Here is a 22,637-nt window from a genome sequence, read left to right as displayed (position 1 = left end):
CTCTTAGAGAACTTGAGCCAGAGGGCTTACCCTTCTGGTGTTGGTTTCCTCACCGGCTGATTGAAGCTAATACCTCTTTAACTGGGAAGAATGGGCACACCACACCTTAGGGAAGGTGCTTATGTTACCAAAAAGTAGTCATGGCTTTTGTAGTATTGCCTTGGCCAGCGCTTTCTTTGTGCTGCCTTTGAGGTTGCGAGAGCAGGTGTGCCTCCCTGGACACATGGCCTTTTGGGTGGTGCCATTTAGGGGGAGCATAACTTGCGCTGGGCAGATGAGTTCTCTGCTGAAGTTTGGTGGGGACGGAGCCCCAGCTGTGCATAAGATACACGATACACACGGCTGGAACGCAGAGGGGTATTGCAGATGGGATCTGAAAGCTTTCTGGAGTTAAGGTTGACCTGTCGTCATCTCAGGAAATTTAAACTAGTGTTTATAGAGTCTGGGTGATAGAGTGCTATATTTTGTGAATCTCATAACTTTGTATTAGTTACACACATGGCTTGAACTCATCACTGTTCTAAGTCAATGATCCTATACAAGGTATTTAAACATTTTGCGCTAACCTTTTTAATCTTAATGACAGATACCTCAGTTCTAAATAATTTGGCAGAACTTTGAGAATAGGTCCTTAAGTAGTATAATAAGTCCTAAAGCTAAGATGCTGTTGGTTGGGTCAAGGTTCCTACAGAGGGACTGCAGAGGGGCTGCAGGGAGGAGGAGAACCAGGAGGGGCTGTCACCCTGAAAGCCAAGAGAAGCCAGGCTTCAGGAAGGAGAGATGGGACAACCAGGTTGGGGGCCGCCCTTGACAGGCCACGTGACCACGGGTGTTTGCAGCACAGAGCACGTGGCCCCATCAGTGTGGTTCTCTGCAATGGTGGAGGTGAAAGCCTGGCTGGAACGCCTTTGAGGAAGAACCGGGGACGAAGCAGAGACAGCTCTTTCAAGAGTCTCCTGGAAAAGGAGCAGAGAGAGAAAGTGGGTGTTGCAGGCAGATGGGAGTCAGAAGAGGTGTGGTGGTGTTTTTATCCCTGGTGGGAGAAATAGTGGGACGTTTGTATGCTGGTGAGAGCCATGCAGTACGGAGGGAAATGACGAACAGAGGGAGTGGGCCACCCAGGGATGTGCCGTGCCTGAGTAGGTGGGAGACCGTCTGGTAAAAAGGACAGGTGGAGGGCGGCTTTAGGAGTTGGCTCTATGGATAGGGAGGAGGAAGACGCCTAGATGCAGGTTGGAGTGCAATTCTCTTCTGATTGCTTCCGTGTTCTCACGAAGAAATTGAGGTCAGAGCATGCATGGGGGAGGGGGAAGGCTTGCCACGGGGTGAAATGGAGGGGGTCTTTGGGTGCTTTAGAAGCTTGTTTAATGTTTAGGAGAGAGAGAGGAGCCCCAGCCTGTCCGTAACCAGGACCTTGAGTGTTATGTATAGTGCCCAGGCCCCATATTCATGCTTCTTTATCTAGATTATATGTCTCAGTCACTGTGGAAAAATATGTGAAAAATTCATGAAAAAAATGTTTTAGGTGCCCATGCCCCGTTCTAGACCTCGTGTGTCAGAATTTGGAGACTACACCCTATGCATTGGTTTGCCAGTGCTTTATTTGCCAGCAGTTTCAAATCGGGACAGTTGAGACAATGCACCCCCCATCCCCCACAGCAGCATTTTGGAAGTTTTATAAAGTAGAAAATAAAGAGGAATAAAAACAGCTAGCTTTCATTTATTCCGGGCCTCCTTCTCAGTATTTTGTGTTATCCTTCCCCATGAGGTAAAGGCTGTTGTCTTAATTTTGCAGACTTGCAAACTGAGGCCCAGGGAGGTTAAGTAACTTGTCCAAGGTCATGCAGCTTGTAAGTGGTAGAGACAGAGTCTGAACCTAGTGGTGTGAGTCCAGAAGCCTCACCTGCACCCACTGCATTATCCTGCCCCTGGCATAATGGCGGCTTTACGTTACAGCATCGTTGAGCCCACATGTTCCATAAAGTAAGAAAGAAAGACTTTTAATTCGAGCCACAGAAGACAGCTATTTGATAATATGCTCTTCATGCCCACACACCTGCCAGTTCTGTTGTCTTTCTTTTCCGTTCTCTTCCTCCCTACAAAGGTTCACTTGGGGACATTCTCCCACTGTTCCATCTTCCGACCTCACACCAGACCCTCTCAGGGGCTGTGGCCTCTCAAGCCAGGGGACTCACACCAGGCTGCCCTTGCTTGTCGCGGATGCCTTGAGGGGTGTTGTCTGTGTTCCAGACGACAGTCCTCGCCTCTCTCCTGTCCCATAGCAACTTGTGGCTGTTTTGTCACCTCTCTGTCCAGCCGGCCTTTGACTTGCCGCTCCAGATGATGAGTTGGTCCTGGATCCTGGCTGCTTGACAGGGAGGAGTAAAGAGCAGAGAAGTGAACTTGGGGGCGGCGGAGAGTGTCTTGTGGGCCGGCCTCGGAGTCTGCATTTGTTGCTGTTGAAAACAGAAGAGAAATTGTGGAAAAAGGAGTGCGTGGAAAAAATGGATTAGCTGTCTGGTTTTCAGAGAGGGAGTGCTCTGGGGGTCAAAGGCAAGCATGCTTTAGGGGTGCAGCTCTTTCCAGAGCTGTGGGGTCAGTGGTAGAGGTCTGTGTCCCACTGCAGTGAGCCCTGATGGTGGGCTTATCCCTGGAAGACCTGGGCAGGCTGGCGTGGAGAGCTTGGGTTTTGTACACAGCTTTCCTACTTGGGTGACTCGGGCTGATGTCTTGTTCTCCGCTTCCCTATGTTAGAACATTGGTTCTCTTAAGGCGTAATATAGACTGAACACTTGATAAGCTCCCCCAAAATAGCTTTTTAGCACCATTTGCAACCCATGTGAAAATAGAGGTGGCCGGTCTTGGAACCTGAATGTGTCTTGAGTACTTAGCCGTGCGTAGTGCAGTTCTCTGGAAACCAGCATCCCCCACGGTCGCCCTCCAAGCTCTGCCGCTTCCTGCTGGAGCTTCCTGCTGGAGCAGGCCTCGGAGGCCTGATGGCTGTGGCCGGAGGTGGCCCACGCCCTGCCCTGCAGTGCCGCCTCCCCAGGCTCCCAAGCCCTAGGTGTGCTCTAGTTTTGTTGGGGAATGTATATCCTGTTAAAGCTGCTTTAGAAGTAAGTTTTTAGGTACAGTAGAAAATTCACTTTAATCTAGAGGTTGGACAGAATGGATTGAAATGGTTTTCTAATTCCCAGAGGTGATTTTGTTATTTTTCACAAAATTTTAGGAAGCCTTTCTGATTTGTGTTTTACTTTCTGTAATGAAACTGTTAACACAGATGATGATACAAGTGTCCTGTTCTTCTAGGTACCCAAATATATCTTGTGAGTTGCTCACTTCTGATGTCTCCCAGATGAACGATAGGCTGGGAGAAGACGAGTCCTTGCTCATGAGGTTATATAGCTTCCTCCTAAACGACTCCCCCTTGAACCCGCTACTTGCCAGTTTCTTCAGCAAGGTGCTCAGTATTCTCATCAGCAGAAAACCAGAACAGGTAAATACCATTTTCCAGAAGGTAAGTATTAGGGCTGATCATCCCCCTGAGATGATCCCCCAGTAATTGTGTTCTGAGTGTACCTTAAGTCCAGGTTTTGGAGAGGAGTGTATTTTAAATATACTGACTTAACACTGCCTTACACGTTCATGACTGTGTTCTAACTTGACGTACTCTTCTAAGTGCCTCACAGCTCAGCGTTGTAGTAAGTACTTCGGTTTCCTCTTTTGACAAATAGTTAAAAGCTATAGGAACGTGGGGTGTCCAGTTGTGAAGGTGGCGAGTGCCGTGGCTCATACTGAGTGGTTGAAGGTGTGAGTGGAGTTGTAGCGACTGGGGAAGCGACAGTTGTTTTTTTTTTTCTTTCCCCTAATGATGCGCGCAACACAAATGAGGCTTTGAATCAAGCTTTTCCATAAATGTAACTGATGATTAGTTTATACAGATGGTGATTATTTTCTATTTTGAGTCCACTTGAAAACTTAAGTGTTTAGCTTGAGATGTCTCTGTTTATGCTTTTATTATTATTTTTTAAGGTTTTATTTATTTATTTGAGAGAGAGAGAGCAAGGGAGAGCGCGAGCATGAGCTAGGGGAGGGGCAGACTCCTTGCTGAGCACGGAGCCCAAGTGGGGCTTGATCCCATGACCCTGAGATCATGACCTGAGCCAAAGTCAGACACTTACACAACTGAGCCACCCAGGCGCCTCCAGACGTCTCTGTTTAGACTGCCGTTCCTGTCCAGTAGTGCTGAGCAGAAAATCCTACTTTACTGTGGAGGGAACTGCCCCCTCCCTCTCCTCCCCTTCCTCTCCCCACCCCTACATCTGTTTTGTTCTTAAACAACTCAGATACCCTTGGGAAATTGATTTTCCAAGGACCTAGTGTATGTGTAGTGGTTCTCAAAGTATGGTTTCTTGACCAGCAGCATGAGTACCACCTGAGAATTTATTAGAAATGCAAGTTTGTAAGCCCCACCTCACGCTTAATGAATCAGACACTCTGAGGGTGGGGCCCAGCGATCTGGGATTTTTAATAAGTCTTCTAGATGATTCTGATGCATACTAAAACTTGAGAGTCACTGCTCTAGTGGATACTGGTGTGCAGAAGGATGTGCTTACCAGGAGATAGGATCCACTTCTGGAAACAGGCACCCAAGGAGCAATGAGAGCTTCCAAGTTACAATTAGACCTGCCAGAGTGCAGCGAGCAAGGGTGTGATGCCAGGGCTGCAGTTGGTCCAGCCGTCCGGGCCTGGCCTCCTCCCTGATGGAGAACAGGCTCCGTGACCTGTCCTTGCCATCAGCAGACATGGAGCGATGGGGCTATTTTAGGCCCAGTATGTCTGTCCTTTGCCAAGGCAAAGTGGATGCATGTTTTATTTTATAAAGACAAGATTGTTCTTTCGTGTTCTTAATTAGGCAGGATTATCCTCCTGAAGGTATTGGAATTGAGATTCTTTTTTCTTAGATAATAATCCCCAAATCATGATTACTGTAATACAGGCTGTCTTTCCCTCTTCCACTTTCTGGTGAGAAATAACGGTAACTGCTGACATTCTAGCAAGTGCACACCGTCCCATCAGCCTGAGGTACTGGCCTTTCAGATGGTTGTAGCCGTTACTGACTTAGGCCTTCCACCTCCATCATGCTTTTTCTTTTCACTCCATGCTAGGGGAGCCCAGATTCAGGGGCTCCGGTTCTCACCATACCTTTGATATACGCGGGAATACGTGAAGCTCTCTGGGACGCTGAGTGTTTGTGCTGGCCTTCCGGGTCAGACGTGCCCATGCACGGGGATGGCATCCGCCGATGAAGTGCTGGGAAAGGGGCCTGCTCACTCTGTGGTTCCTTGTGCTTCTTGGCTTAGGACTCTTGGAATGAGAATGGGAGGATTCAGTCACCCTCGCTCTTCTAGCTCTAGGAAAAGGTCAAACCTAACACCTCTCTCTCCGTTGGAGAACTGAGAATGTAGATGAAGGTCTCCGCTCCCGTGAGACGTGAGTGAGGATGCATGCAGCTGCAGGTAATGAGGAAACTGGAGACTCAGCCTGGCTTACCTGATGCAGTTGTTCATCGGCTCACGGCCCAGGCCATCCAGCCCTGGGGTCCCTTCAGTGCCGGGAAGGTTCGCATCTCAGGTGTCGTCCTCCATTGAGGACATCTTGCTGTCTTTGCTGTGCTGTCCACAGCGCTGGCTCTGGTTTGTGCCTTTGGGCTCCTGAGCTGGCGCTTTTGCCGCTGAAGCACGCGGCATGTTGGTCACGTCTGACTTTTTCCTCTTTTCTACTCTGCTGCGCTTTTAAAAACTACTGTGTGACTCAGTTGTGAGTGGAATAGTTGTATCTGACTTGTTGAAGGTTTACATGGTGACATTTAAGCTCCCTGTTCAGAGGAGCGGCCTGGGATAGTTGCACCTCCATTTGCAGCGGATATTGTGAAGCAATTTTTGTCCTCTCTGGCTCAGTGGACTTCTTCACGTGGGCTGATGGCAGGATTGGTGGCTTTTGTGGCAACCAGATCTAAGTCTAAACCTCAGGGCAGCCACGGTTTGGCTCTAGCAAGATACCTAACTGGTCTGCGCCTTGGTTTCCTTGTCTGGAACGCTGAGTGGGGCAACCCCACCTCGAGGGCTTCTCGATAGAATTTGGTGAGATTTAGCTGCTGCCACACTGGCCGCGCTGCTTCTGGGACTTTCGAAGAGACACTTGGTGCAGACGGACAGAAGGCCCACAAGGGTGTGCAGGACAGAACGCTCTCCCTCTTCTTGCACAGAAGAGAGACCCAGGTGGCAGTTGTAACTTCTCGTGTCCCTTCTGTATAGCTGCCCGTCTCTTCCCCACTCACCCTCCTTGTGTTAATCTGGTCAGGTGAACAGCTGACCTCAGACCCACATGTGATGTTGCTGGAGCAGGTGAGTTAGCCGCTTAGACTGACTTAAAAACACTTGATGTTTTGAATTATTTTTCTTACTTGGTAGGGACTAATGAGGATTTTGAATATTTATTCTGCATTTTAGTGCAGTCTAATGGACTTGCTTTATGTCCATAAACTGTTTAATGGTATATTCTCGTGCTCTTTATAGGGTATTAAATTATTTATCCTTATTCTTTGAAAACTAATAATGAAAGTGAACAGAAATAAAAGATTCTATTATAGTGTATTTATATGAGGAAATGTGTGATAATTTGGGAGTTTTTTTCCCAAGGGGTTTTGCATACTCTCACAATTAGCAGGCTTTCCAAATTTACATCTGATTACTAACTCAGCATTTGCCATCCTCCACTTAAGATGGTGGTGGGATTTGAGAGGGGGCAGTTTGAGGGGTCAGGGTGGAATACATTCTAAAGTTGATAGTTCCCCAGTTACGTGTCTTTGAGTTTTGGTTTGTTCTCCTCTAGATTGTGGATTTCTTAAAGAAGAAACGTGATTTTGTAGACCTTATAATAAAGCACATAGGAACTTCGGCCATCATGGATTTATTGCTCAGGCTCCTGACGTGCATCGAGCCTCCGCAGCCCAGGCAAGATGTGCTGAATGTGAGTAGAATTAGGACTCCTGCGCCGGGGCGGGGAGTGGCCCAGGAGCCGACAGGGCTGCTGGGTGCTGGGAGGGATTCCAGGGGGTTGGGAGGAGGCGAAGGTTGTCTGAGGAACTGGGGGTGGGGGGGGTGGGGAGGAGGGCAGGGTGGGGAAGGAAGGTGGTTCCAAGGTAGGAAGAGATTACAATTTTGCAGGATTCGTTTTCGAGATGTGCACATCCGGAGGTGCCTGGGATGTTTCTTTGTGAGGGGTTCTTTACCCTTTGCCGGTTTGATTTTCAGTGGGAGTGGGGCAGTGGAATGGGTTGAAAATGTGTTTAAAACTGGTCTGGTGGTAAGAGCAGAAGACAGGGAGTTACAAATCTCATCTGAGGATGCCATGAGGCATCGATCTTGAGAGCGTGACTACACCGCAGGGTCATGGCTGCAAGGATGGGTTCGGGTGTTTCCAGGAAATCAGCCTTCAGGGTAACATTCCTCTTGTGGGTAGTTAGGATCATAGAAGGAGAAGGAGAATGGGGCTTATTTCCAAAAGCACACATATTTTAAAATTTTGGTAGATGGATATTTTAGGATATGTGCGCCTCTTGAAGAGCTGTCTTAAGTGGAATTTGGGCGGGAAGAGGGAGAGTGTGAGTAACTGGAAGATGAGGTTTCTCACGGGCTCTTATCTTTGCCCCTTCTTGTCTTCTGTCTCCTCCTCTCTCATTCTCTTCACTGCCTTCTTCCAGAACCTTCCCCAACCCACTCCATCCTTAATACTCAGCCTCAAACCCTAACACTCATTCCTTTGAAATTAGTTTTATTGGAAATACTGATTTTAATTAAAGACTCAAAGAACCAGAGGAGAGGCAGGAGGGTCTGTCAGGTGGTATTCCAGGAAAGGCATGTTCTGCTGAGGTGAGCAGGCATGCCCAGGCATGTGTTTGTGTAAAGGGGATGGGGTCAGGGCTGGGTCTGTAGAACCAGGCAGAAGTCTCCTGAGAACCATGGTCATTGTGAGGACACCAGCTGAGGATACCTAGTGAATGTCCTGGAGTTGCCTGTGGGAAGGGATCCTAAATTGGGGTGCTGGTTCCTTTTAGGTATGTTTTTGTGGATATCTTTTCTCAGAAGATGTTGAGGATTCCAGGAAAGATTGTTGAGGGCAATGAGAGGGGTCACCTTTATATTTGGATTGCTCTAGGCAGAAATTATTAAGTATAGTTTCTTAGAATTCCTTTGGTCACTTCTGGGTTGAATTTTAGGGCCATTTCTAAAGGAATAGATGCGCTTCTGGAGGGATGTAGTGATAGTAAAGGCTTAGGTTGGGGGAAGGGTAGTTAGAAGCTTTGATTTGGGTGCCCGTCATGGGGGAATAAGTGCTTATTAATGGCTGTGGAGGCAGTAGGAGTGAGGGGCTGATCCTTTCATAGCCCACAAAGTTTCCTTCCTTCTCCCTTGGTGGTCATGACCCCCCTGCCCATTGCTACTAAAGTGTGGCCCCAAGTGTCACCTGAGGACTCAGGTCTCACCTCTGCCCTACTGAATCAAAATCTGCATTTTGGCAAGATCCCCAGGAGGGTGATTCATGTGCCCATTTTGAAACTGATCTTAAAATGTAAAGTTGGACCTCTAGCTTTGTGCCCTCTAGTAGCTTTGTTTGCATTTTCCTTGGGCACCTTCTCTTTAAGGAGCAGGCAGCTGTGCCCTTAGCAAATTGTGTTTGATTTCTTGCCACCCAGCCCCATGCCTCCGCTGCCCCCCCCAATTTCCCTTTAACCTTTGGGTTTTGTTTTGAGGTTGTTTTTGTTTTTGTGTCCTTTCTTGGTTGTAAGTGCCTTGTTTATTATGTTGCTTCTGTTCCTGCCTAACAGTCTACTAGCTGATACTTATTCTCCCTTATTCTTCTCTTCCTATTTTCATTCACGTCAGTACTTCACATGTAGATGAGAAAGAGTTTGTCCTAGGCAGGATACTAGCTCTTCACTAACTCGTGACAGGGCAGATGAACTCTCCTGCTACGGTGCCCTGCCCCCCGTGTTTCCTGTGGCTGTTTTGGTTTTGGAGTCTAAAACTAAATACTGTTTTTCTCAGTCTTTCTGAAGCTTTTTTTTTTTTTTAAGATTTATTTATTTGAGAGAGAGAGAGCACACACGTGCGTGGGAGTGGGGACGGGCAGAGGGAAAGAGAGGATCTCAAGCCGACTTTCCTCTGAGGGCAGAGCCTGACCCTCCTGACTAGAGCCCTAATCTGGGGGCTTAACCGACTGAACCACCCAAGCGCCCCTCTGATGCTGTCTTAGGGTGAATACTGTCTTACAGAAAATATATAAATTACACACGCACACGCGCGTGCACGCCCCAAACAAAATACAGACCCTTTTAGTGCTTAGTGTCTGAGAATTACCCTGTGGCTAAGAAGCTGATGTTAGAATTTTTGTATGTGGGAATTATAATTTGGGGCATAGTTGGTACTGTTGGCTACTGTTTAAATAATAATATTCACTGGCATTTTCCTTGGGGGACTTTTAATTTCCTGTAGTGTTCAAAGTCCAGAGAAACCTGTAACATTCTACTTAAAATGTGATGGATATTTCCAAGTATGTTAATCTTCATTGGGGCTTGAACAAGAGCCACGCATTGCTATGATTACCTCTACAATGTGTTTTACAGTGGTTAAATGAGGAGCAAATTATCCAGAGACTTGTGGAAATAGTTCATCCATCGCAGGAAGAAGATGTAAGTTCTCTTGTGTGACTGTAACCTTGCTTTTTTTTAAAAAAATGGAACCGAGTTTATTTGGGCATAGAGCATAATTGTATGAGACATGAAGGTAGAGGACAGGTATAATCTGGCATTCTTAAAGTTGACACTTTTCTAAGCACTAAAGGTTTTAAAAAAATACTACATTTTGCTGATGCTCAGAACCTTTCAGAAATGTGGAAAACAGCAGGCCCTGGTTCTAGCACGATCTTCTGGAGCTTGGGATTTTGTGCTGAATCTGCTTGCCTTTGTTACAGACCTTCTCCGTCCCACTTCTTTTTCCTTGTATACACATCATTAGCCCAAATGGTGAGGCCACATCTGCACTTGTGTTTTCTGTTCTGGCTACACTGTCCAGGCAGCACATCGGCGTCTTTGCCACCGTTAAACCCCTAGAGTGTTGTTGGGCCCTTGGCGCTCGTACTTCTTGGCCTGGCTTCTGGCACTGACAGGTTTGGCTTTGTCACGGGAGCTGGGGATTGACTTGGCAAAAGGATTGAAGCTGCTCCAGAGTTTGAAGACTGAGCTCTGTGCTGAGGGGATGCCTGTCTGGGTGGGGTCCCCAGGACTGGCCCATTGGCCCCCGTGGAGGAAGCTATCAGCTCTGCCGCTCCTCTTGTTGCCGCCTTCTGTCGCGGCCTGAGCCCTGTGGAATTGCCCATGTTTAGCCATTTCTGCCTGTGGACACGACAGCTCTGCGGCTCAGCCTACTCTCTGTGAAGGAGGTGATTTAAAGTAGATGGGCAGATATGTCATGGGGAGGTCAGGGGACCTTCTTGTGTGCCTTAGGTTGCCAGTTAGATTGAAGAGTGAGACCATGGAGGAATAGTACAAAGGGAAAAGTGTGTAACCAGAGGATATTCTTGCTCATAAAGCTTGATTTAGCCCCTTCTCCTTGGGTGTATTCAAAAACTTCTGATACCTGGAATTTATCTAAAACAGCTCCCCCCCCCCAAAAAGTTAATCATTAAAGGTGCTGTTGATTCCCCATCTTCCCCTTGGGACAGTGCATCTGGTGCCCCCCTGCAGTATTGCTCCTGTTAACATTCAGAACACATCCCAGTGTGTGCCCGTATCGGGGGCTGCAGTGGGAGAAGTCCTGCTTAGAGGGAGCCTGCAGTCTGGTTGGGCTAATAACGCCTCCTGTGGCCGGGGAAGTTGGACGCGACGGTTCCTGAGCACGTTTCCCGTGTGATGTAAGTGTGGCCACTGGGGGCCTTGGAGAGTGATGACAGGAGCCTGGCCTGTCTCATTCACAGGGAATACATGTCCGTGGACAAGGCTTGCCTATTACTAGGTTTTCAGTTCTCAAACAGAAGAACATGATTGCTCAACAGGAAATTAAACCTGTCTGCAAGGCTCAGGAGAAACTGATAAAGGAGAAGCCCAAGTCTGCAGCTCTTCTTCTTCTTCTTTTTTTTTTTTAAGGACAAAGCATTTGGAGCATTACCTTCTTGACTTGACTTGCAAGAAAGTTAATTTTGTCTCTGGACAATCCTTTCGATACTTCTCTTTTGTATTAAGTGATAAATTGTATGCTAAAATCATACTGACCAGGGAAGTGTTAGGTTCCTAATTCTAGTCAGTGGGTTTTGATACCCTGCTGTGTGTTGTCATCTGTGCCGTAGTATCACGGTCCACCTGAACCGGCTGTGTAACTGCTCCATCTGCGGGCTGCGCTCAGTGCCACGTGCCGCAGACTATAATGCATTCAGGTGCTGAGATTTTAGACCTTTCCTGTAAGGTAAACACACAGTACATTGGGAGAAGATGCAACATTTCTTACCCATTGGTATATTCCAGAAAGCTGTATTTGTCTTTTTTTTTTTAATCAGTGCTGATTTAAAAGCTGATTTATCAGCTTCTATGCTGATAAAAATATATACAGTTGACCTTTGAACAACATAGGGGTTAGGGGTACCAACCCCCTATGAAATCGAAAATCCATGTAAAACTTTTGACTCCATAAAACCTAACTGTTGATAGCCCATTAGCCATAAGCCTTACTAATAAGGTAAACCATCAATTAACACATATTTTGTATATGTATTACATACCATATTCTTACAGTAAAGCAAGCTAGAGAAAAGAAAATGTTAAGACAATCATGAGAGAAAATCCATTTAAATAAGTACTATACCATATTGAGAAAATCCACGTGGAAGTGAACTTGTGTGGTTCTAACCCATGTTGTTCAAAGGTCAGCTGTATTTTGGGGGTGTATTTTTTTTCAAGTTCTCAGTTGTAGAAATTCTTCCTTGCCAGAACTTTGATCCCATGTACCTACACGTAGTGATCTGTACTGTGCAGTATTGTTATGTGAAGCTCATTAGCCTGGCACAACCAAATACTCTTGTGTTTACCTATGTTACTTCTACTGAGCTTGACTTTTTACTCACTGCAGCTTCTTATGGCCAGTGTTGATTTGTGTTACTTCTTAAGCAATGTCCTCACTAACGTTTTGTTATAAATTTGACATTTGATGTGTTTTATGGTTAAAATTGTACTTTTTTCCTTTAGCGGCATTCAAATGCTTCACAGTCACTTTGTGAAATTGTTCGCCTGAGCAGAGACCAGATGTTACAAATTCAGAACAGTACAGAACCAGATCCCCTGCTTGCCACTCTAGAAAAGTATGTTTAAAACTCTGTTCCTGTTCTTTTTTTTTTTTTTTTAATTGATGCTATTTGATGTGTTACCAGTATGAGTGGTTGGTAAGTCTTCCATCTGGGGGAATCATGACCCTGCTCAATACCCTTGGGTGGGGGAGAAGGTAGGAGAACCGGCTTATCTGATCTCAGCTATTTTTGATGCCCAGTGGAGACCTGCAGGGTAAAAATGTAAATAAATGACATTTATATGTAGACCTCGAACTCTTCAAATAGCTGTAAACTAGAATTCCATAAAGCCGTCGTAAGATGGGGTAGCGCATCATGGCTGTGGTTACTGCTCTGCAGGTCTTTGGTGAAGAATAGTCTGAAACACAAACTAATTTGACCCATTGTAGTCAAGGATTTTTACCAGAAGCTCTTCTTGGGGTTTACTATACCTTTGCAGCTGACTAGGGGTAACCTGACCAGACCTGATTTGAAGGGTTACAAGTCTTGTATGTTTTTTGTCTTCGTACTGCTCTGCCCTTATTTTTCATGACAATTCCTTGTGAGCAGCCATCTCATGTTTGGGTGGAAAATAGCTTGAGGATGGTGTGCTGTTTTGAAATTTGTGAATGGCCAACCCGTGGGTACTAGCTTTTCTAGATTCACACATTCTCTGAAAGAATATTTGCCATTGAGCACAGGCATACATTTGACCTGCATCCACACAGTGAAATGAGCTAGGAACAAATCAGAGACATGGTGTCATTTTTAAAGTCTGTCATCTGAGAAGTAGAGTTGTATTTTCCCAGGAAGGGAGTTGACTAATTCTCTGAAGTAGGGAAACTTAAATTACCAGCTTCTAAGTAAAATGTCATTTTCCTTCCCCATTTCCGTTATTCTTGGCATTATGGCATATGTACTCTTTGTACATCTAAGATATTCCACATTTAATACTAGTAATTATAGTAGTGTTAGGTTGAACCATGTAAAATTGCCATTTGAGTATGTTAAAAATTTTTGAATACCAACAATCTCATGGTTCATGATAGCATTGTCCAATAGAAATAAAAGTCAGATGTCATTTTAAATTATCTAGTAGCCACATTTGAGTAAAAAATAGGTGAAATTAATTTTAATAATATATTTTATTTAATCTAATTGACACAAAATATTTGAACATATGCCCATTTAAAAAATAATTACTGAGGTATTCTACATTCTTTTCTTTGTCACAGTTTTGGAAATCCAGCGTGTATTTTACACTTAGGACAGGTTAGTTCAAGTACAGTGGCCGCCAGGGACAGCAGGTTCCCCCCGGATGCCAGACTGGTCAGCAGTGAGCACTGAGTGTCAGTGCCGCCGGGGCCCTCCCAGATGTGGGGTCTGGCCCCCGGGGCCTGTGTGCCTCGTGCCCTCACAGCTCTTATGGGGAGTTTACTAACACTCGTCCAAGAACTCCAGTTTTTTTAAAATGTGAAAGTAAATCTATTTTCTCTCACATGTAAATAAATGCCTTAATATTTAAGGAATACAAAGGCATTCATTTTATCATGTTTGAATGGCTTAGTCCTTCAGTTCATGATTTCTTCTGTATTGAGTGATATTTGTGTGTTTAGATAAGACTCATAATACGGTTCAGCTACTATACTATGTTACATCTTGACCATCAGATTTTTGCTGGCTGTCATATCATTTTTGTGCATTAGTAGGATGCTTTCATGGATGTAGTCGACTGATGAGGCCCTGAGCTGGTGAGGGCCTCCTTGTTAGCCACTCCCTCAGGCTTCTGCATTTATGGAACTGTGATTGCACTCTCCGGTAAGAACGTTACGCTGGAACAAGAAGGTGGACATCTGCAGTTGGATGCTGTGTCCGTACTCCTCTACGTGGCGTGAGGCTGCTCTTTGAAAAATACATACCTATTTCCTATGAAAGAGCTGGCTGTTTTCTAGAGCCCAGTCCCAAACCTAGTATTTATTTTATAGACTGCTATGTGTTGAGTGACTTTTATAGCGCTGTTTTGGGTAAAGGGCTCACCGTTTTAGTGCTGGTCTGGCAGTACTTGAAAGCTCCTTCCATCGGGGGTGGGGGTGCTCTCAAGTTAGGTTAGATACCAGTTTTATTTGCTTCCCCCAAATAAAAAGAGATTCTCTCCTGCTTGCTGCCCTAGCCTGGTAAGGGGATGTTGGGATGCAGTGAGCACAGCTGTACTTCGGGACAGCTGGCATCTCTGCTGGGTGAGCAACAGGGACAGCCCAGCTGTGTGTCCCACTGTAAGGGAGATGCCAGTGTTTCATTCGCTTGGATTCTGAAAATTACTGAGATCCTAAGAAACCGAGATCTTCCTTGGGAGTGTCCATATAAATTTACCTAACAAGTTACCCTTGTGTTTTACATTCATCATGGCTTGAGTGTGTAATGTCCATCCTACTGATGGACAAAAACGATATGATAACCAGCAAAAACGAGTGTGCCTATAGAGAATACATTTTGGGCAATAGTTCAGGCAAATCTACTTCATTGCTACCATATTATTTTGATTCACCAAATTTTAATTAGAGGGTAAATGCAACAATTGATCTTTTACGTGTTTTAGATCTTAATTATACATTAATGCCTTTGTGGGAAGACATTTGTGGGTTCTAATTAGGCTTTTTGAAAAATTCCCCTCCTTTTGTGGGGTGAAGAGTTCCAAATCTTACCACCCACAGCCACCACCACCAGCACCCGGTCTGAGTGGGAGGTGACTTCCAGTCTTGAAATACTTGTTGGCTCTCAACAAGATTGACAAAGGCAAGCAGGGCCCAGGTGATTCTGCTGAGGGGAGGGAATAGGGGAATACATGTCGGAGAGTTAGGTTTTATAATAAGCGGGGTCACTTGTCTGGTTTAATAAATGTATTAAAAATAAAATATTGTGAAACGAAATAGATCTGACCAAGTGCAGCTGAGCTCTTGTAGAGTACTTGCCTGACTGCTGCCATGCTCTTCTTCTCTGGCGTTACTGGTAATGGATGTTACAGTTAGCACTTGACTGTTGGTTTGTTTCCCTAGGCAAGAAATTATAGAGCAGCTTCTATCAAATATTTTCCACAAGGAGAAAAATGAATCCGCCATAGTCAGTGCAATCCAGATACTGCTGACTTTACTTGAGACACGGCGGCCCACGTAAGCTTTCCTTTTGTCTTACAAATGCTGAGCCATTTTGTTTTGCTTTGAGATTTTCTAGAAACTAAAAGTTGTTGGTTGATTAGCTACAATCTCATGCCCTTGAATCGCAGGTGCTGAGTCTCCACCATATGTGAACTCTGAGTTAGTTTCGTGTGAGCGTGGGATATAGGGATACAGTTGAAGATAGCGTTTGGTGAGCACTGTTCACTGGCAGTGTTTAGTTATTTGTAGTAGTTATGAGAAGGTAGCTAGCTATAACAAGTGGTGTCATAAATAAAACATGTAACACAAGAGAAGCGTATTTCTTGATTATGAAATGAAAATAGGTGTTCCTCCTGGTCAGTGGGCAGCTCTCTCCCCTCCCAAGTGGCAGTTCAGGGACGCTTTCTGTCTTGTGATTCTTTTCTACACAAGCTAACTTGAGGCTTCAGGTTGGTTCTTTGGGGATTTCACATGTGAGGGCACTGCAGTTTGTGAGGCTGTTTTAAAATGGGTGGGCAGGTGGCTTGCGGCCTTTAAGGAAAAATTGTGCCAAGTGTTTCAGAATCAGAAATATTGTCTGCTTTTCCCATGTATGTGCCCTGGGCCAGCCAGATGATGTTTGTCATATTACTCTGTACAGTTTATGTCCAGTGCTAATTCACTTACTAATTGTCAGAATTTTCCAATTGTTCCCTGGAGCATGAGGATTTGAAGAGGTATGTATATGTGAGCACTCCAGGAATATGTGGTGTAGGGATTGGAATTCGTATTTTCTCACTCACTGTTAGATTTCTCCAGTAAACCAGAGGGCTTGGAGAGGACAGAGGAGGCTGCTGTCAACATATGAAAATTTCGGCCATCCAAGGTTTCTGGATGTACTTTTCATGATGTCATTTTGGTTTCTGGCAAAGTAGTGAATACAATCATTCCACTTCCCAAATTCCTTTATCTCTATTCCCGGTATGTCTAATATTTGGTCTGTGGTAATGGAAGGCAGTTTGGCAACACCGCTTCAAAGATCTTGTAATTTGGGGATTGTCTGCAATTTTGACTGTGTTTGTATCTTCTACTGCAAATTCTATTTTAAAGAATGTAACCAGGGATGAAGGTAGTAATCAGGTGGTGCAGGCCTGTCATCTTGCTCCTCATGCTTCACAACAGTTGTACCATCTCTTCACATGGTTTGAAAGCATCTGAAATGGTGCTGTGCTGTGAGGCTTCTGTCAAATACCCTGACTTGAGAAAGGAATAAATCTGAGAAAAAAGGTACATCTTTGCACATGGAAGAAAGAAAACACATAATTGTACAATCTAGAGCAGAGAAGATACAGCAATAAGAGAAACAATAGAAGGAAATTTTTGACCAGAAGGAACTTGTCTTCAGATCAGAAAGTGATCAAATGCTATACTCAAGATTAAATTTAAAAGGGAGGGTGGCACTCAGATTTTAGCCTTTTCCTGATGAGATTTATGCATCCCAAGAAGAAAGGACAAATCCTAGAAATACTTGGATAAGAAAAAACGGGTTAACTACAAAGCAGATCAGATTGCCAGGCATCTCATTTGTGAAGCTAAATAAAGACGGAAAGCGGAGGGCACGACTGTGCCCCTGGCTCACTGCTGCTGACTGCTGGGACGTGTGAGGACAGAGCAGGCCTTCCCCGGTCTCTGCGACCTCAGCGACCTCAGCGTTCCATCAGGCTTCTGTTCTCGGCGTGAAGTACCTGAAGATGGACTTGACCAAAACCCAACAGAAAATAAGTTAAAGAACTTACAGGAGTAATATTCATAAAAGTGATGATAAAGGAAATGGATAGGGTTTGTAAATTATTAATATGAATGTGATGGTTAAATGTTCAGAATGAATAAATGAATAGTTGAATAAGTTACATGTTGGAAACAAATAATACATTTTAGATTATTTTAATAAAACTCAAGAAATAAGGAGAAAAGGGGTAAGTTAGTATATATTAGCTCTTACCTTACACCAAGGAACTGGGGTACTTTCATAGTTTCATTTTTCATCTTGGTGAAATTAAGAGTTCAGATACGTTTTCCATAAATGCAGGACAATAGTAGGCTAGGTAACTCCCAAATCTCCCTAGGGGACAAGGAGGGCAAAGAAACCTGAAAGCTGTAGACGCCAGGGGAATATGCACACACCTGTAAGCTCTTCTTGGGGAAACGGTGGTGGCGGGGCAGGGCAAGAGGCCAGAAAAAGCTTCCCTTGAAGAATGGGCCTCAGGAAACAGAGCAGCAGCCTTTGGGGAAAATGCACGAGTCCCCACCGTAATCCTTCCTCTAGCACCTGCTGAACGAAGTCCTTAGGCCATTAAGGAAATCCTTTAGTCATAAAGACACAGGTGAAGACCATTTGCAGTGGGAAGAACGGACCAGAAAAAATCCTCTAGCCCATGGGAGAGGCAGGGACACGTTCTGGGCCCCAACTGTTAAAGAGATCCCCTACCACTGAAGCAGGGTCAGTGAGAGCTAGGGACCCTTCAGCTGCCTAAGACAGCCTAAAGCAGAACAGTGGCTTTTCTCCCCACTGTTCCATTCCACCAGACCTCCAGTAACAGCAGCCAGCTGATAAGAGGAAAGGCTGGTGTAGGGGGAGACTTTTATCAGGCACAGGAGCAAGCTTACAGGGAAGAACTTTAGCTAAGAGTAAGCTAAAGAGTGACGTGGGGAAAAAGTTGACAAACCAGCCCTAAGTATAAATACAGAGTAACTTGAGACACATTTGAAGTCTAACACGCTGAGGGAAATCAGTCCTAGCAAACCTAGTTCAGCTGCTCACCTTAAGATTGATTTAAACCCCACACTAAAGGTCTAGAGAATAAGAAATGTGTTCATTCCAGAAATAATGTTTACATCGGTTTCTACTACCCTACACAACTTGTCCACCTTTTAGCCCAAAATTGCAAGACAAACAAGGTAAAAAGAATCCCAAAAAAGCTCATGAGCACGAGTAGTCAATAGAACGAAATTTAAAAATGCTGGAACTGTCTGACAGAGAATTTAAAATAACTGATTAAATATGTTAAAGGATTGTGGGGAAAATGGACAATATGTGAACTGGCGGGGAATTTTAGCAGAGAGAGGGAAGATCATATGGAAATGCTAGAACTAAACACCACAGCAGAAATGAAGAATGCTTATGGGCTTATTGGTGAACTTGGGCCGACTCAAGGAAAGAATCAGTACAGGACATTAGAAATTACCCACACTGAGCCACGAAGAGTTCAACCAAAAAGACTCGCTTTGTGGGCTACAAGAGTCTAGAAGTAATGACATGCCACTGGGAACAAGGATGAGTGCCCAGATCTTGGTTTCTCATACCATTCTCCAGGAAAAGGACCCAGGGCTCCTTGGAGAAATGGCCGGTTTTACGACAGGGGCAAGAGGAGCCTAGAGCATCATGTAGTACAAAAATAAGGAAGTATTAAAAGCCCTACAAAACCCCACCCCTGGAGGCAGGGGTTCTGTCAGAGAAACACAGGAGCCAGCTGAAAGAGCTTCCATTGGCCAGAGCTGATTGACACAATCAACAACAGCAGCAGCATAATAATTTGTACAATAAAATAAAGCTGTGTTGTCTTAGAACCCAAAGTACAAAGTATTCGTTAGCTCATACTGATACAAATAAATGGAGAAGAGACATCTCCCCTGCAGAAGAATTTCAAATAGTTTGTGTAGATGCTCCCTCCTCAAGGAGGAAGAACAAACTGGCCACTCTACAGTGTCCATACACCATGACTTCCTTCCAAAGAGTTCTATATGGAAAGATAACAAAAAGAGCATCTTGACAGTGACTCTGACAGACACTTCCTCAGCCAGATAAAGTGACTAGCCAATGATAAGTTGTGTTGACAGTTTGCACTCTTGTCATGGTGTAGTGAAAATGACATCTTACCTGTGTGGTCTTCCTCTCAGAGACCCCGTGATGAGGAAAACCTAAGACAAATTCCAGTTAAGGGACATTCCACAAAATATCTAACCAGTGAAGTCTGAGTAACTGTCACAGCCAAGAGGAGGCCGAGGAGACATCACAACTAATATAATGTGATGTGTTAGGTGGGATTCTGAAATGAAGAAAGGACTTTAGGTAAAAACGAAGGAAATCTGAATAAAGTATGGATTTATGTATCAACATTGGTTTATTAATTAACTAGTGTAAGATATTAATAATGGGATGCTGGGTGTGGGTTATGTGGGAATGCTCTGTACCACCTTTGCAGTTTTTCTGTCAATAGGAGACGGTTCTACTAGAAATCAACATAGCGGGCGCCTGGGTGGCTCAGTTGGTTAAGCGACTGCCTTCAGCTCAGGTCATGGTCCCAGGGTCCTGGGATCGAGTCCCACGTCGGGCTCCCTGCTCTGCGGGGAGCCTGCTTCTCCCTCTCCCACTCCCCCTGCTTGTGTTCCCTCTCTGGCTGTGTCTCTCTCTGTCAAATAAATAAATAAAATCTTAAAAAAAAAAAAAAAAAGAAAGAAATCAACATAGCATCTAGAGAGAAACCCAGTGAGAATACAGGAGACCAGAACAGCAGTGGCAGCCTAGCTGACATGAGTGACACTTGCAGAGCCTTCCCCCAGCCACGTCCTGGTGCACAGTCTTTTCAAGTGTACATGGAACTTTTATCAGGATAGACCAGATTCTCAGCCATCAAACAAACCGTAATGAATTAAAATAATATACACGGTATTTATTCAGACCATAATGGGCTTAAACTAGAAATCAATGAAAAAGATTGCTGGAATATCCCCAGATATTTGGGAATGAAAGCAACACACTTTAAATAACCCCGGGGTCGAAGAGGAAATGGCAAGAGAAATAAGAAAATGTTTTCAACTGATAATGGAAATAGGGCATGTCAGGTTTTGTGGAATGTAGTGAGAGCAGTAGAGGGAAAGTTCTGGTATTAAATGTTTATATTAATTAAGAAAGGAAGACAAAGTTTTGTGTCCGCGATCTAAACTCCCACCTTAAGAAACTAGTAAAGGAAGAGCAGATGAACCCAAAGTGAGCAGAAGGAAGGAAATAATGAAGATAAGAGCAGAAATCAAAGAGATTGAGAAGGGAAAAATAATACAGAAAATCAGTGAGACCTAAAAGTTGCTTCTTTGAAAAAATCAATAAAATCAGTAAATCTCTAGCCAGATTAAGAAAATGTAGAAAAGATACACATTACACTTTACAGGAACAAAAGAGGGGCCGTAATTGCATTCTTACAGACATTAAAAGAATAATAGTAAGAGAATACTGTAAACAACTTGGTAGACGATTTCAGTGGGTTAGAGGAAACGGATAGCTTCCTTATAGGAGTAGTACTGCCAAAGCTCGTTCCAGAAAGTAGTAGCTTGCATAAACCGTCTTAGACCTCTCGACAAAATTTAATTCCTTTTTAAAAGCTTCAAACAAAGAAAACTCTCAGCCCAGATTGGCTTTGTTGGTGAATTCTGCCAAAGAGCTAAGGACTCTACAAGAATATTGAAGAGAGGACATTTTCCAGCTCTTTTTATGAGACCATGATTACTTTGAAACTAGACCAAAATATTACAGGGAAGAAAACTAGCAAGATTCCACAAGAGCTTAGATGCAGAATTCCTCGAGAAAGTATTAGCAAATTAAATCCAGCAATATATTAAAAAGATAATATATCATGACCAACTATGGTTTATCTTGGGAATACAAGGCTCATTCATCCTTCACAGATCAATCGTGAGAATGATCAAAATTCAGAACACTGACAACACCAAATGCAGGTGAAATTGTAGATCAAGAGGAACTCTTAATTTGTGGCTGGTGGGAACACAAAATGGTATGGTCACTGTAGAAGACAGTTTGACAGTTTTTCACAAAACTATTATCCAGCTCCTTGGTATTCACCGAAAGGAGCTGAAAACTGATATTCACACAAAAACCTGCACATGGATGTTTATGGCAGTTTTATCCACACTTGTCAAAACTTGGAAGCAACCAAGATGTCCTTCAGTAGGTGAGTAGATAAATAAACCGTGGTATATCCAAACAAATATTACTCAGTGCTAAAAAGAATGAGCTGTCAAGCCTTCAGAAGACATGAAAGAACCTTAAATGTATATTACTAAGTGAAAGAAGCCAATGCAAAGGCTACAACTATATGATTCCAACTATATGACTTTGAGGAAAAGGCAGAACTGTGGAGACCATGAAAAGATCAGGGGTTGGCAGTGGGGAGATGAATAGGCAGAGCACAGAGGACCTTTCGGGAAGTGAAAATAGTATGATACCATAGTGATGGATACGTGTCATTATACCTTTGTGTAAATCCCTGGAATGCACAACACCAAAAAATGAACCATGATGGTTAACTATAGACTTTGGGTAATGATTATGTCATGTCATTGTTGGTTCAGTGATTGAAACGGATGTGCCACTCTGGGGGTGAGGAGGGGGAGTTGGTAATGGGGGAGACAATCTCTGTACCTTCCCCTCCACTTTGCTCTGAACTTAAAACTGCTCTATAAAAATAAAGTCTCAGTAAAAAATCAGTGTAACTCATATTAACAGATTAAAGAAGAAAAATCATCTGGTCATTTCAGTAAATTCCTTTATGATAAAAACCTCTTAGTAAGTTAGTAATGGACGGGATCTTAGAAACTGATAAGGCCCCCTTTACAAAAAAATTCATAGCTGACAGCATTCTTAATGATCTGAGACTGAAATGATATCCCCTAAAATCAAGAAACATGGCAAGGATCTTTGCCATTGCCAGTCCCAGTCAGCCGCGTGCAGGAGGTCCCAGCCAGCGCAGTAAGGCAGGAGAGGAAGATAGAAAACTGAATCTGTTCGCAGAGGTCAGGATTGTCTTTGTAGAAAATCCTAAAGAATATACAAAAAACTCCTAGAACTAACAAGTAAACTTAGCAAAATTGCAAGATATAATAAAGTCAGTATTCAAAAATTAGTTGTATTTCTTTAGCAATGTCCACAATAGCCAAACTGTGGAAAGAGCCAAGATGTCCATCGACAGATGAATGGATAAAGAAGATGTGGCATATATATACAATGGAATATTATGCAGCCATCAAAAGGAATGAGATCTTGCCATTTGCAATGACGTG

At 44.1% G+C, this 22,637-nt stretch overlaps 1 protein-coding gene across 18 annotated transcripts in view; it reads left to right on the top strand.

The window, feature by feature from the left end:
* Positions 1 to 22,637, top strand: part of PPP6R3 (protein phosphatase 6 regulatory subunit 3) — a 141,744-nt gene that overhangs the window by 67,623 nt on the left and 51,484 nt on the right. For all 18 annotated transcript variants that reach the window (XM_081797649.1, XM_081797648.1, XM_081797646.1 and 15 more), the window contains 5 exons: positions 3,310 to 3,496; positions 6,895 to 7,032; positions 9,689 to 9,754; positions 12,299 to 12,411; positions 15,429 to 15,542. In XM_081797649.1, the coding sequence (XP_081653775.1) occupies positions 3,310 to 3,496; positions 6,895 to 7,032; positions 9,689 to 9,754; positions 12,299 to 12,411; positions 15,429 to 15,542 (618 nt within the window). The remainder of the gene's footprint in view (positions 1 to 3,309; positions 3,497 to 6,894; positions 7,033 to 9,688; positions 9,755 to 12,298; positions 12,412 to 15,428; positions 15,543 to 22,637) is intronic.

This window comes from Leptonychotes weddellii, chromosome 11 (assembly GCF_054177405.1).
Source record: "Leptonychotes weddellii isolate Sample4059 chromosome 11, ASM5417740v2, whole genome shotgun sequence".
NCBI classification, from domain to species: domain Eukaryota; kingdom Metazoa; phylum Chordata; class Mammalia; order Carnivora; family Phocidae; genus Leptonychotes; species Leptonychotes weddellii.
This window is presented reverse-complemented; position numbering and strand designations above follow the sequence as displayed.